Source organism: Arvicanthis niloticus, chromosome 1, assembly GCF_011762505.2.
Source record: "Arvicanthis niloticus isolate mArvNil1 chromosome 1, mArvNil1.pat.X, whole genome shotgun sequence".
Classification (NCBI taxonomy): Eukaryota; Metazoa; Chordata; class Mammalia; order Rodentia; family Muridae; genus Arvicanthis; species Arvicanthis niloticus.
Genome location: NC_047658.1, coordinates 99044375 through 99059193, shown reverse-complemented (window position 1 = coordinate 99059193; position 14819 = coordinate 99044375). Strand labels below are relative to the sequence as shown.

At 46.2% G+C, this 14819-nt stretch overlaps 1 protein-coding gene across 1 annotated transcript in view; it reads left to right on the top strand.

Annotated features, from left to right (window-relative positions):
- The first annotated feature begins 12385 nt into the window (after positions 1-12385).
- Cpxm2 (carboxypeptidase X, M14 family member 2) overlaps positions 12386-14819 on the top strand; it is a 110265-nt gene continuing 107831 nt past the window's right edge. Inside the window, exon 1 of the mRNA XM_034523459.2 lies at positions 12386-12826. Within this exon, the coding sequence (XP_034379350.1) occupies positions 12505-12826 (322 nt within the window). The 5' untranslated portion in view covers positions 12386-12504. The remainder of the gene's footprint in view (positions 12827-14819) is intronic.

The window sequence follows — 14819 nt, the reverse complement described above, 5'->3', positions numbered from 1 at the left end:
TCTCAGTCTGCATTTTCCCCACCGCTGACTGGTTTCTTGGAGCTTTCCTACAGCTCAGCACCTGGCAGAGGCTGTAAGGGATAAGTGCAGTCAAACTCCCCGAGTTGCCTCCCCAGCGGCCCCGTGCCCAGTGGCAGGGTGAAACTTGGTCCCACAGGAAGGGAGGCAGTGGGAAATCAGAAAGGTAAGGGTTAGATAGCAGGTGCTTATTGGCCAGGCGGCACCTCCAATTCACTGAGGGCAGCTTGGAATAGAGCCGTTAGATGGGAAGAAGGGAGCCTGTGAACGTGGCTAAGGGTGGCATGCAGCAGGCTGGGCATGCCCCTGAGAGTCTAGACAGTGGTGTGCTGTGCTGGGCTGTCTTCAGCCTTCGGGATAAAGACTGGAAAGTTTGGGGTACAATCACTCAGCATAGAAAGCCAGCAGCTAAGGCAGAATGAGGAAAGTCGTCACCATGACCAGTCTTCCTGTCTGTTATGGTTACAAGTGAGTCCCCAAAGATGCAGAGGGTGACCTCTTGGAAGCTGTGCTGGCTCTTGGTCTCTGCTCTGTCCCTGGGCTGATCTATGTGAATACAGCTCTTAGGGAAGAACCATCCTAATACAGAACTCCAATCTTGAAAAATACTTGGGTACGAATGGCCCATCTCCCAGGCTGTGTGGTTGTTTGGTTCTCTTCTATCCCTTTTCCAGATGATCCACATGAGAAATAGCCTCGGTGAGGGAGCACTGTATGCTCAGCACGTTCACGCCTGCTCAGGGAGTGGCAAAAACCTGCTTTGTCTTACCCTCATCAATTTCCTCGTATAACTTGCCATTAGCCATCAGTCTGGCCCAGTGTATGTCTCCAAATGAGCCCTGGGGCCTGAGGCTTCACAGTGTGCAGGAGGCTTATCCCTCATGCTATGCAGGTATCACTTAGGGCTCTGGGCCTCCAGATGGCTGGGTGGGGCAGGGAGGTCACAGAGCCTGAGAGTACACCTAAGAATCATGGGATGGGAGCCAGGGACAGTAGCAGTGGGGAGGGAGGGGAACCAAATGCCAGAAAAGGAAGTTTTCAGCATGGCCAAAGGAGTGATTCTTGAGTTTTTTTTTTTTTTTTTTTTTTTTAAATGGGTGAGTTTAGAAACCTGATAAGACCAGATTTTTTGGGAAAGCCCTGTGCCAGCCTTACAGAGTGCCTGCCCCACACCAGGAGCGATGGTTGAATGTATTCTACTTTAGTTCCTAGGGCACAAGTGAAGCCAGAGCTGGGGAAGACAGTGCTGTGACCTCAAGGAAATGACATTGAAGATGGGGCCTGAAAGAAGAAAGGGATAGGCAAGGCCCTGTTCTACCTTTGTTCCCGGGTTGAGTTATTTATCAACACGCTTCACCTGAAAGAAAAAAAAAGGAACTATTTGCATTTCTCTTTATTTGAGGGGAATTTTATATTTGTATACAATGAAATATGACACTATGCCGGGCAGTGGTGGCGCACGCCTTTAATCCCAGCACTTGGGAGGCAGAGGCAGGTGGATTTCTGAGTTCGAGTCCAGCCTGGTCTAACGAGTGAGTTCCAGGACAGCCAAGGCTACACAGAGAAACCCTGTCTCAAACAAACAAACAAACAAACAAACAAACAAAAAATAAAACAAAAAACAAAACAAAAAAGAAATATGACACTATATGTCCCCCATGTCCCCCTTTCGACTTGGCCCATGTCCCTTCCAACATCCCCTCTTTCCAGTTTCAGGTCTCCCGTCACCCCCTGACAACCAACCCATTAGACGCAGTAAGTGTTGCTCATATTCACATGGGTTTGAAGCCACCCACTGCATCATGAGAAGCCCACCAGTTGTCACACTCTCAAAAATGAGTGATTTGCCTCTCCCAGCAGCCACCAACTGCCAATAGCTCCTCAGGAAGGTGTGGCACGTGGAGGTCATCTACCCCATCCGTGCCAAGACTTTGATTTGATCTTGTGTGGGCAACCATGGCTGCTGTGAACCCTGAGCGCAATAGCCGAGTCGGGTTCAGAAGACAGCACTCAGAGTCCTTGTCCACACCCTCTGCTCTTATGTTCTTTCTGCCTCCTCTTCCGTGATGTTCCCTGGGCCTTGGTGACGAGGCTTGATATAGATGTCCTGTTTAGAGCTGAGTACTCAGCCTCTTATTCTTGGCACTTGACCAGTGCATCTCTGCAATGACTGTTGATGCCATAGGAAGAAGTGTCTCTGTACAATGTAAAGTTAAATTCAGTTCTTCCTCACAGCCCCAATGGCCTCTTAGAAATAAGACTCAGACTTAAAATATATTTTAAAATACCTTGGCCACATAGCTGGCTTCTACTTTGACTAGGTCATAACTAAAATAACCTAATTATTTTAACCTACATTCTGCCACATGGCTGGTTATGTGTGTTCAGGTACCATGCACCCGTCTCCTCACATCTTCCCAGGCCAATCTCTTGTGCCTGGCACTTTCCCAGAATCCTTTCTGCCTCTCAGATGTCCCACCTCTTATTTCCTGCCAAAGCCATAGGGCATTTTAATTGACAGGTGATCCATCCATACAATACACAAGATATTCTCTCTACAGTCCAATGCTGAGAGCAGCCCAAGTGTGTCCTTGCTGGGAGATGGGCAGACCAAAGGGAAGCTATTATTTTCTCTTTCTTGGATGAGGCTATCAATAAAGCCAGTTTTCTGCCAGCCTGTCTCTTATTCCAGTCACAGGAATCAGAGGAGAATGACAGTGCTGGGGTCCCCAGAGGAAAAGAACAAGACACAGAGCTAGGGAATGAGGGTTGTCTCCAGACAGAATTTTCTGAGAAGGGATCCCTGAGGAAATAATGCTGATGTTGAGGCCTGAGCGACGAAAGGGATTTTATTTATGTAACTAATAACTGGGAGGTTTCATCAGGAAAGAAACTATTGCGTACTGATCTTAATTGTTGCTAGGCTGTTCTCATCTACCATTCTCAGTGTATCTCCTGAGACACACACGCATGCACACACACACACACACAGAGAGAGAGAGAGAGAGAGAGAGAGAGAGAGAGAGAGACAGAGACAGAGACAGAGACAGAGACAGAGAGAGAGACAGAGAGAGAAATCATCCTGGGACCCTGTAAACACCCCTGGGAGACATGCAACTCCTAGTCAGGCAAATGCACATCAGAGGCTAACGGCCTTCCGGTAAGCTGTGATTTCTGTCATTCCATATCCTGGCTTGGTAACTAGCTTCATTAATCTCTCTTGGCTAATTGAAACATGAGTTGGTCTGACTCTAATTTTTGCTTCTTTGAGAAAGAGATCCATTGTACATGTCAAGTAGCCACACCAAGTGGGAACATGGCAGAGCCCCTGCCCCCTCCAAACCCTAACCTTAGCTTTGTCATTCTGGGTTGAGAAAGGATTATGCTCAGGTCATGAGAATGGCAGGACCTTCCCTTTTCCTGAGCAGATTAAACTAACACCTAGAGGGACACCTGAGGGCCTACAGGGGTCAGCAAAGGTGGTTCCTCCAGATCCCCATGAGGGGCACTCAGAGAAGTGGTCCAGAAGATGTGAACTTGCCACATTCAGTATACAGGGTTTTTTTTTTTTTTTTTTTTTTTTTTTTTTTTTTTTTTTTTTTTTTAATGTTTACTTTTTTTAATTGAGCAACTATTGAGTTCAACAAACCTAAACGCTGAGACTTGGGCACTTTATTCTGAGAGTTGTACAAAGATGTTATATGCATTATATTTCATTAAATTCTCACCAAAATTCCCTATCCACTCAGATAGGGTTGTCCCACTTGGCAGCTATGTAAACTGAGGCTGCAATTGCAGTCAGGCCTGCTCCAGGCTGCACCACTAGTGTGGTAGTCAGAATGGAAAGCCTGTGCTGGTGGAGCCTGTCGAGCCTGCCTGGGGGTGTCAGGTCCTCATCTGGTCACTTACTCCCCTTGCTGGGCATCCGATTCCACATTGGATGTCTCCACGTGGAAGCTGCTTATTTATTAAGGTGAAAGGTCTATATACTCCCACATTTAATACCTTCCTGAAAACAGGAAGGACAAAGGTCGTTCTATCCCATGCATTGCAGTTTAGAGACTTCAGTTTCAAAAGGTTGAGAATTACACTGAGGTAGAGGGAACAGGTGGCAGTTTTGGTTGCCTATCCAAAGCTTTGAGTCTTAGGCCTTGTGATGTCTATTCAGATCAGTTTGATGGGATTGTGTGTTACTGTGGAGACATGCTTCTGTCTGTGAGACACATCTGGAACAGATTTCTAGATTGGGTTAGTTGAGGTGGGAAGACCCATTCTAAATGCGGGTGACCTTGGCATGGATGTCTTGAACTACATGAGTGGGCTGAGCCTCAGTGCTCATCACTATTCCTTCTGACTGTGGCTGCACTGTGACCACCTGCCTCAAGCTCCATTCTTCATCAGATGTCAGGAGCCATAATGGGACAAGCTAATAACTAGCAGGTGATCATCCTGAAAAGGCCTGCCTTGGATTATTATATAATCTACAACAGGTGCATCCTTATTCATCAAGGCTGTAAGGGACTCACTTTTAGGAAAGATTCCTGCTATTAATATGCTTTTCCTATTATTATTAAACAGATATAACAGTCACTAAGTAATAGCACACCCTTTGGAGCAGATCTCTGCAGATCCATGAAGGTGTACTGACTTGTAGTGATGCTATATAGACAAACAAATGACTTCTTAAGTCTTAATGACAATCCTATAAGAGTTCCTAAAATTATATCAATGATTATTAAGCTCTTTTATAATGTGACTGCTATTAGGTCCTTTTCTAATAGTCAAAATTGTGATAAGAACTTTGCCAATCTCCCAAGTGTCACCAGGTAATTGCTTTTAAATAGTAACCAGACTTTCTCCTACTCGGAGCACATTCCAAGAGGTTGTAAAACAATTAACCAAAGGTCACTAAAAGGGAACTAATGATTTATTATGGGTGCTAGGACAGAAGATAAAATATTGCCTGGATTTATCTATACAAAACTTCACCAATAACTTAGTTATAGTTTTAAACCTTCAGTGAATCTGTGGAGCTAGACAGGTGATGGATGTTTAGCCAGATAATTACTCCTAATGGATATGCATGTAAACATTCTCTGTTGTAAACTTCTATTTCAGTTTATGATTTGATTTTTGGTGTGAACTTGTGATGAACTTTGTAACATGTGGTCATGTATTCTGAAAGATGTATAAGTACTGAGGACAAAGAGATGAGAGGCAGATACAGTGGAGAGATAGAATAGAATTTTTTCCCTTTCCCCAGATAGAGTAGAATTTCCCTTTCCCCACTTAGGATCTTTCCACTTTTCCCCTTAGATAGCTTTCATAGTAAACTTTTAACAACTTAGTAATAAATGCTATAACTACATCTCTAAGTGTCTTTTCTTCCTGCAACTTCTGACTAGCAGGGTGAAAGTCAGAGTCCAGCAGTTCTTGCTGAGATAGTACAAAGGCTATTTACTTAATCCTTTGCTGTTTTTAGGATAAGGTGCTAAGTGCCAGAAACTGCAGTTTCTGACCTCAGAGGATCACAGAAGGCAGGCCAGCTACAGTAGCATAGGAGCTTAGACTTAAATAAGTAAGCTTTTATTATACAACAACCTTAAGTATCTCGTAAGACAAAGTCTTACCCTCCCCTCACTGATGCTCTTCCTTTCCACTGCCTCAAGAAGAACCAACAAAAAGAAAGAAGATCATTCCTCTGCAAGCTGGGGCTGCCCCCCGGCAATCAGCTTCTCTGCAATGATAGACTTTCCCCTCAACCTGTGTGCACAGTAAACCCTTTCTCTCTTAAGTTGCTCTTGTCAGGTCAGGGCACTTTACTGTAGCAAGGAGAAAAGCAGTATGTACAGATCTTGAGCTTAACCTTCTTATACATAGAAATGGAGTTTTTGAAAAAAAGATTTATTTTATTTAATTTATATGAGTACACTGTCTCTCTCTTCAGATACACCAAAAGAGGGCATCAGATCCCATTACAGATAGTTGAGAGTCACCATGTAGTTACTGAGAATTGAATTCAGGACCTCTGGAAGAGCAGTCAGTGCTCTTAACCGCTGAGCCATCTCTCTAATCCCAGAAATGGATTTTTAGTGACAGTGTTTATCACTGGATGTGACAATGTTCATCACCAGATAAACTCGCCTTCATTTGCACATGGAAGGAGAAGTAAATGTGCTTAGGTGGAAGGAAACACTGGGCCCTAGGCTTCTTTAAGAAGCTCCAGTCTAAGAAGCATGCCAGGGCTCAGTGTGAGGATAAGATATGGGTGGAATCTATCTGTGAAGGAATGGTGCTGAGCCTTTAAAACACCTCTTGCTTCCTGAAGGGTGGTGTCTTAGTTCCTTTTGTTGCTGTTGTGATAAAATCCTCTGACAAAGGCAATCGAGAGGAGAAACCACACAGTTTGAGGGTGCAGTCTATCCTGGCAGCAGCAACTTGAAGCAGCTGGTCACATCACATCTGCAATCCTGAAGCAGAGAGAGGTGAACACGGCTGCTGCTGTTCATCTCCCTTTCCCATTTATCCAGACCAGATGCCAGCCAGGGAATGTCACCTTCTGTGTTGTGGGGGAGGTCTGTCTACTAAAGTTAAGATAATCAAGATACCTGCCTGACCATCCCAGAGGGTTGTCTCCCAGGTAATCCTAGTTAGAATCTGTCAAGTTGGAAATTAACACTGACAACCAGAGTAGGGAAATTCAACTGGATGAAATAAACTATGGTATTGCTCCTTTTGGTGTCATGATCTCTAAGTGCAGTTTGAGTATTAATCTGCTTGCCTGTTTGTCTGTCTATCTATCAATATATCACAGATGTTGGCAGAGGACATTTTACAACTGTTTTATGATTTTGCATTTATTTGCTCATCTGTGTCTCACCCTATGGCCTAGAAATAATCATAGAATTATGGAATAAAAAAATGAATCTTCTTTATATAGTAATTGGTTTGAGCTAATCATGATTTGAATGTGACATCACTTTCCAGTTGGTGGTGATGTCTGAGGAGGGTGAACCTCACTGGAGGAAGTGGTCACCAGAAATGGGCCTTAAAGTTTTACAGCCTCCCCCACTTCTTGTCTGATTTCTACTTCCTTTTCTTCTGAGATTTGAGGTGCTACCTGTTCCAATCAGCACAGACAGAGCCACATACCATCCTGGACTGTCTCCCCTCAAACTATGAGCCTAGCAAATCCTCTCCCATAAGTTGCTTCGTCAGCTAATATGTCACAGTGGTGAGAAAAGAAGTAATACAACAGTAGGTGATCCAAAGATGCTAGATCTCGGAGGATGCCCTGTAGGCTCTGACTTTTCAGAGTCCAGCATCCCCCAGGTGTCCACTGGGGTGCTTTCACAACAGTGCCTTGTTATTTACAAACAGAATTGCTCATGCCCAAGCATGCATCCCCAAAGGTCAAACTGAAAATGAAATCAGAGTAAGGAGAGAGCTGGGTTCCAAGGGGGACCCATGAACTAAGAATAAGACATTAAAAGATACCAAATCTACAGGGTGTAGGGATAAGAACAAACATGTTGAAGATTAAATATGAAATGGATAATTATGTAGTAATGAGATTGAGACAGTACAAAGGACAATGCCATTTAAATCACCACATCTCAACATAGTAATGAACAGGAAAAGCCCTCTGGCTTCGTAATTATAATCATAGTTGCCATAACAACTCAGTATCTTTCTCCCTGAGCATCCATCTCCAAGACTGTATTTTTAGAAATGGGCTGTGCCTGAGTATGTATTTTTCTTTATATAGCAGCTAATTTTTCAAATTACTGATCCTTCGAAAAAAAAAAAATCTAAGAGAGTAACAGCCACAGGGATAATTAGGAAACTGAGCAGGTGTGAGAGTCCATTATGAAAAAAATTGCTATGAACGTATTGATGTCTTGACAATATTTGTTTCAACAGAATGTTCCCAGGAACTGCACAGCCTCTTGTTCCTTGTCAAGCAGCTTAACATAAATCTCCTCTGTGGGGTTCATAAATATTTGAACAATTATTAGCTGTGTAAGGTGTTTGAGGATTATTTGACAAGTACAGATTTATGTTGTATAACAGAAATTGGCTTAACGGCATTCTGAGTCTCAGAGATGGATGAGCAGAAAAACATTGGCTTACCGTACTTAACAGAAATATAGTAATAGATTCTTGAGCAAAGCAAACAATAAGCCTGTGGCAAACTCAGAAGCAGGAGGAATCCAAGCTGCCATTTTGGTCCTCCTGTTTGGTAGCAGCCCTGCAAACTGGAAAGCCTGGTTTTATTGCATGGCTATCATCCAAGATGAGTCCATATTTTATCAAGCTCCTCTGATCCTCTGGAGAAATGCTCCCAGCCCTTTGTTGGGGTCTCAGACTGAAGTTAGATAGACACATTATTGGGTTAAGAGCAAAAACGTTTTCAGAGAAAAACACTCTCTGGCTGGTGCTATGAAAGACCTTCACCAAGTTTAGTCATGTGACAAGGATTTTCTGTCTCTCTTGTGCTCTCTTTGTTTCACACAGGATGTAAAATCAGTAGATTATCATAACCACTAGTTTCTGAGGAGGCTATAAAAGCTGTGTTGGTGGCTACAAACAATATGCCTTACCATGGTCACCCATTGGGAGTGGAGAGGAATAACTTTAAGCATAGTGAACTTGAGATCTCATTTAGACGGACTGAACTTGTGTGGGGTCTTCATTAGGGGAGTGGCACTGGACCTGGAGAGTAGGTAGAAGCCTCAAGTGCATGAAGTCCTGCAGGTCAGAGAGCTGAAAAACAGTGAGACTATGTAAGAAAGAGTTGTGGTGACGAAGGTCTCGGAATGAGACACTAAGGGAGGAACAGCAGGAGCAGAGGAAGAGGTCAGTTAAAAAATAATGCCAGGGCTGAGATATAGCTCACTTGATAGAGTGCTTGCATGCATCCATGATGCCCTGAGTCTCCAACACTGCACAGAACTGGGCGTAGTTATATGGGTCCACAATCCCAACACTTGGAAGGTAGAAGCAAGAGGATCAGAAGTTCAGGGTCATCCTTGGAAATGTAGTGCGTTGAAGACTAGCCTGGGATGCATAAGACCCTGCATCAAACAAAACAAACAAAAACCAACCAACCAACAAACCAACCAAACAACCAACCAAACCAACTCCCCCCACCAAAGCAACAACAAAACCCATCAAAACAAACAAACAAACAAACAAATAACAAAAACTGTAAAGAAACATGTACAACTATGGGACTTTCTGATAGCTGTCACATGGATGAAAGGAGACACTTCATCAGGGCAGCTGAGAAGGCATCTTGGCAGAGACCTTCCCTGCAGACAGGCAGGCACTGGTGGGCAAGAAAAGGCTTAGAGACGAGAAGAATAAATAGCTTTGCTCTCCTCTCTGTATTTTGTGACCTTTGACTGGATGGCACAGGTTTCCAAGTGAGTGTCCCCAGAGAGACTGGAAGGCAAGGAGTGATGTGCTGCCGGCTGTCACTCTGGAGAGCCGGTGCTGAGCAAACCGTCTCTGTTCTGTTTGTCCTGCTTGCTCTAACTATGCTTCTCTCCGGGGAAAACAAACAAGCAAACATTAGCAGTGAGAGCTGAGAGAGTAGGGCTCATTTCCTGATTCTAGGGATTTGGAGAGCTGCAAAGAGGTGGGGACATTCTCCAGAAGCTTCCCAGACAAGCAGGGCAGGTGCAAGCTCTACTGTTCATCTTGTAGTTGCCAAGGGAAGATATAAAATGCTTCCGGAACTTAGAGATTCACAGATACCACAATTTACCATACTCTGACTATTGGCTCCAGCAGATTATACCTGGACCATTATTACCAGTTTGTCATATGTCTGAGGGTGACTCTGTCCTCAGCCATTCTGTAGAATTCAAACGGAGGGTTCAGCTCTGTCAGAATCATGTGAAAAGTACTTGAGCCTAGTGCTTAGGAGACTTCCAGGTCTGTATGAACCTGGTGTCTGTCTACAGCTAGACCACCTGGCCTGGGTACTATACATATGGTTCTTTTCACCAGGACTCTAAATTTAATATCTTTCTAGACTTCATCTGACTAGCAGAAACTTTGGATGTGTGTCTTGCTGATAAAACCTCTCTTCTCTGTGCCTCCTATGAGGTGGCTTTCTTGTCTGTAGTGGCTGGCTTTAGATAGAACAACCCCTGTGAGTAAGCTCAGGGGACATACATGGATGAGCAGATGGGATCCAGCACAAACTAATGTCTTATTGGAAAGCAAAGAGAGGAGAGACTCTTTCTTCTACTCTGGAGAACTCTTTTCTGGATCTTGAATCCCAGGTATCCTGGGTTTGACAACTAGATCCAAGGACCTCCAGCCATCTCCCATTGGCCCTTGTGTCCGCTGTAATTTTCTCTTGCAATACCCTTCTACCTGGGAGCTCCTAAAACTGCAATCCAAAGGCTGGCTGGGTGTTGGGAGCCGACTCCTAGCAGAAAGCGGCTATCATCTTTGCAGCCATTTCGAGCCATATACCCTGACAAGAGACTTGGTTTTCAACAGCCCACAACGGCTGAGCACACTCCGATAAACATCTTGTTTTTCTCACATATCTTGTTTTGTTGTTTAGTGCCCTCAGCTGCAAGGCGCACGTGGTAAAGCATCTTCAGCTGTGTTCCCCTGCTCGTCCACGGCTGCAAGACACGTGGTAAAGTGTATAAATACCCAAAATTTCCTTTTAATAAAGGAGACTTGATCAGACCCTCTATCTTGTCTCCATTCTTTGTGTCTCTTGCCCCTCCATCCCCACTCTCTCTCTTGCTAGACCCTGTTGACTGACCCGCAGACCAGATCAGCAGTGCAGGCTGGAGCACTTGGCCCCCAAACATGGGGCAATGTGGGCCGGGACATCTGGCCCCAAACATGGGGTGCAGACCAGAACAGCTGGGTGGTCTGGATAGGAAAAGTGGGGACAAAGGATTAAGGCAAAGCCTAACAGCTGAACTGGCTAACACCTGATGTTGGGACCCTCAGGCCTGTGATTCCCTCTCCTAGGTAAATGTAGGAGCCTGATGCTAAGCCCAAGTTCATCTCAGAGGCATCCTTGGATCATATCCCAGGCCCTCAGGGACAGACTGACAGACTTAAGGGCTAGTTGTCTTTCTGGCTGGCAGGCACTGTGGCCCCTTGGAGGCAACTCTACCGAGTCTTTAGAACCTGTGAATCAAATGTACAGAGTAGACTGATGTCCATTGGGACCAGTTTTGGATCATCTCAGAGCCTCATAAACGTAAAGTATATTCTCCCCTAAGTGGAGATAGAAAAAAATAGAAGTGATTTGAAGGTACAGTTTGGATTTGACCTGTGAATTCTGACTCTGAGATGCAGGACACCATGCAAAGACTGGAGGCAGGCCCCAGAAAGCACACAAAGCAAGCTGCAAAGCAGTCACAGCTAAAAGCCAGGAATATATGGAACCCCGTGTGTCCCACTTCCAGGACCCGACTTTAGGGATATACTGAGTGGATATGAAAGCTACCCCTGCCCTCAGCTCTCACACGACAAATGAATCTCTCGGCCACCACTACACACACCTTGACACACAGTCTGCTGCTGCTGCCTCAGGCATTTAACCTGTGAGTTAGCAAGTCTCTTGTTTCAAACCTGTCTCAGTCTGTTGGAAGAGCCATAGAACATTGGTGCAGAGCCCAACTCTCTAGCTTCTCAGCCCAAAGAGAAGCTGGAGCCGTTGACTTCCTTCCTTCCACCCCACTAAGAGAAGACATAAATAAATAAATAAATAAATAAATAAATAAAACAAAATACTAATGCATGTTGGGTAAAGGTGGGAGGCACTTTATCAAAGGGCCATGACACCAGGGTTCTCCAGAGAAACCGAATTCTTGGAAGAGACAAATGCCCTCTTGTAACTTTTGAGGTAGTAGTCTTCAGCTGGCTCCAATCTCTCCTACAGAACCACATTCTGAAGGGTTGGCAGCAGGGCTCCCCAGAATAGACCCTTAGGCTCTACTCTCAGGAAACTTCATCCAGGAAATCTGGAATTCCTGCTTGGGCTGGGGCAACAAGACTGGTCGACAGCCTGCTGGTTATCACCTTAGCATTTCAGGCCAGTCTTAACTCAGACTTGTTCTCCAAAATGAAGGAATGGAAGACACAGTCCTGTAGTTCCCTCCAAGATCATCATGCCCTACCTTTGCAGAAGGGATGCCCAGTAAGACAAAACATTGGCCTCCTAGAAATGCAAAGAAGGCTGGTGACAGTCTTCTAGTGGCCTCCAACACCTGCTGCAGAGGCCCTGGGCTGGTAGGAGGGAGGGCGGGTCTGCCGGCGCCTAGCCTCTCCTGGGCGCGCCCTTGCCCGTCCCACTCTGGCCCAACCCCGCCCGTCCTGCCTGTCCCACCCACCATCTGCACCCGCTGCAGCGCCCGCGCCCCTGTCCCGCGCCATAGCCGTCATTTGTAGCCCGCCTGCCACTCCCGGGGACCCGACCCTGCCCGGGGCAGAGCGGGCATGGCCCATCTGGGGACCGCCTTCCCGGCGCTGGCCCTGGCATTTGTAGCGGTGTCCCTGGCTGGAGTCAGAGCCCAGGGCGCAGCCTTCGAGGAGCCTGACTATTACAGCCAGGAGCTCTGGAGGCGCGGGCGCTACTATGAGCATCCGGAGCCAGAGCCTGAGCCGGAGCTCTTCTCGCCTTCACTGCATGAGGACCTTAGGGTGGAGGAGCAGGAACAGCAGGAGCCTCACCAGCAGGGGCCCAGGACGCCCAAGAAGGCCATCAAGCCCAAGAAGGCTCCCAAGAAGGAGAAGTTAGTTGCAGAGACGCCTCCACCAGGTAACTTTTTTGCACCGGGCAGCCTGAGGGGGCGCCCGCGATCGTGGCACTCCAGGGGACACCTGGCTTCCAGTACATTTTCTTGAGTGAGCCCAGCCAAAGTCCTGTGGTGCCGGTGCTCCTCACTAGAGACTGCATCTGAGCTAAGTCCAGCTTTCTCTCCCTGCCCCCTCAGGCAGAAACAGAATGGCGCTCTTTGGGAAGCTGCCTGGGGAGCGGCCCAGTGTCCACAGGCACAGGCGAAGGAGGCATCTGTTGTTTCTTCCTGCTCTTGCTTATGTCTTCAATCTTCAGAGGTGTTTTCTTCAGACTGATCTTATCAATGGACATGTGCCTGGCTGGTGTCATTTGGCAGATGGCCTTAGCAAGGTTCAGTCAGTGACCTTTATTCAGATAGTGCCCTTCTCAGCTCCCTTCACCCCCTGTCAGTGGGCCCCTTAAATTCACTATGCACAGGATGGCACAGTCCCAGCTGCAGACTTTGGATCACTCTTGGTCCCCATAGCAGCCAAGATTCTTCCTTCTTGGAAAGGGCAGACTACAGGAGCCCTGGAAAGCTCTGAGTGCCTGGCAGCCTGGGATGTTCTATTCATCCCTTGGGCCAATCTCAAATCCATCCTCACTTTCTTCTGGTCCAGTCTTTATCACAAACCCATGAAGAGGAGTTTCTCTTAAGTGTTTCAGATAGTGATCGCTCAGTGCAGGAGCTGTGTTCCCACTATTTCTATCCTGGGAAGCCAGCAGGACAGTGACCAAATTCTAGGGCTTTGCAGTGACGTTGCCTGAAAGGAATCATGTGCCAGGTCACAGAGCTCTGGGCTCAGAAGTGGCTTTCATTTGGTTAGACCAATATTAAAGGGTGGCAAGGGAAGATGTAGACACTCTTGAGTCCCATTTGAGTACCACCTTTGTATATGACTGACTCCCTGCCATCTGCCACTGATAGTTCTGAAGTTTGGGCAAATGCAAATAGAACCATAGAGACTTCCCCTTCTTTTTCTGGGGGATGATGGGGATTAAGACGTAGAAAAGCAGCCGCGGCTCGACATGAAAGGGTGGGATGAGCCACTGATTTTGGTAGTGTCCCCTGGTCTCATTTAGTTCTCTTCCTGACTCTGGCAGATGGCTACCCTTGTTATGTTACAGATGAGGAGTCTTCAGCTCAAACACAGGAAGTAACTTATTTTGTCACTGTTCTGCTTGGGAGAATTAAAAGCCTGCCTTACCAGCCAGATCTTGGGGTTACCATTTGGGGACCTGGAATTTGAGTTCTATTTTTTGAGCCTCAGTTGCTTCACCTGCAGATAGAAAGAAGAGTGTCTGCCACTGAGTTTTGCAGTGTCTGATGCTGCCAAAGCCTCAGCATCCTTTAGTGTGCCCTGAACTTGGAGGTGTGCTTGTTGCACGAGAGCTCTTCATTTGCACTCCACGAGGTTCCTAAGTGTCTGCCCAGCACTAAGTGTTAGGTGAAGCCCTGGGGGGTAGAGAACATAAGACAGACAGGCCAGGCCGCTCTTCCAAGGACCTCACAGAATTGTGTAACTTGGGGATGTAATCACAGGTGAGCCGACAGTTGCATAGAACATGGAATGTCAAGAAAATAAATAATAGAAGAGATAGGCTGGTGTTTCCCAGGGGAAGAAGACTGACTAGGCCTGATTAATGAGTTAACTTACTGTTCGGATGGATACTCTTACTAGTGATCAGTTTTAGTCTTTCCTGATACCTCAGAAAGTCACAGCCCAGACTCAGCAGTGCCCCCAACTAATGTGTCTGGGGGCTCAGCTATTACAACCCAGAAGTGGATTTCCTTTTTTGGAGCACCAGTGATTATCAGCCTAGGAATGGGGTCTGTGAAGGATAAATCAGGTATAAACTGATTTGCAAGAAAAGGGTCATTTGCTTTTGGACAGCCATGTTGCACACAGAGGTTGGCCATGGGACAGGTAGTTAACTGTTTCTGGTGAATTCTTAGCCACGTGGGTCCTGTCTC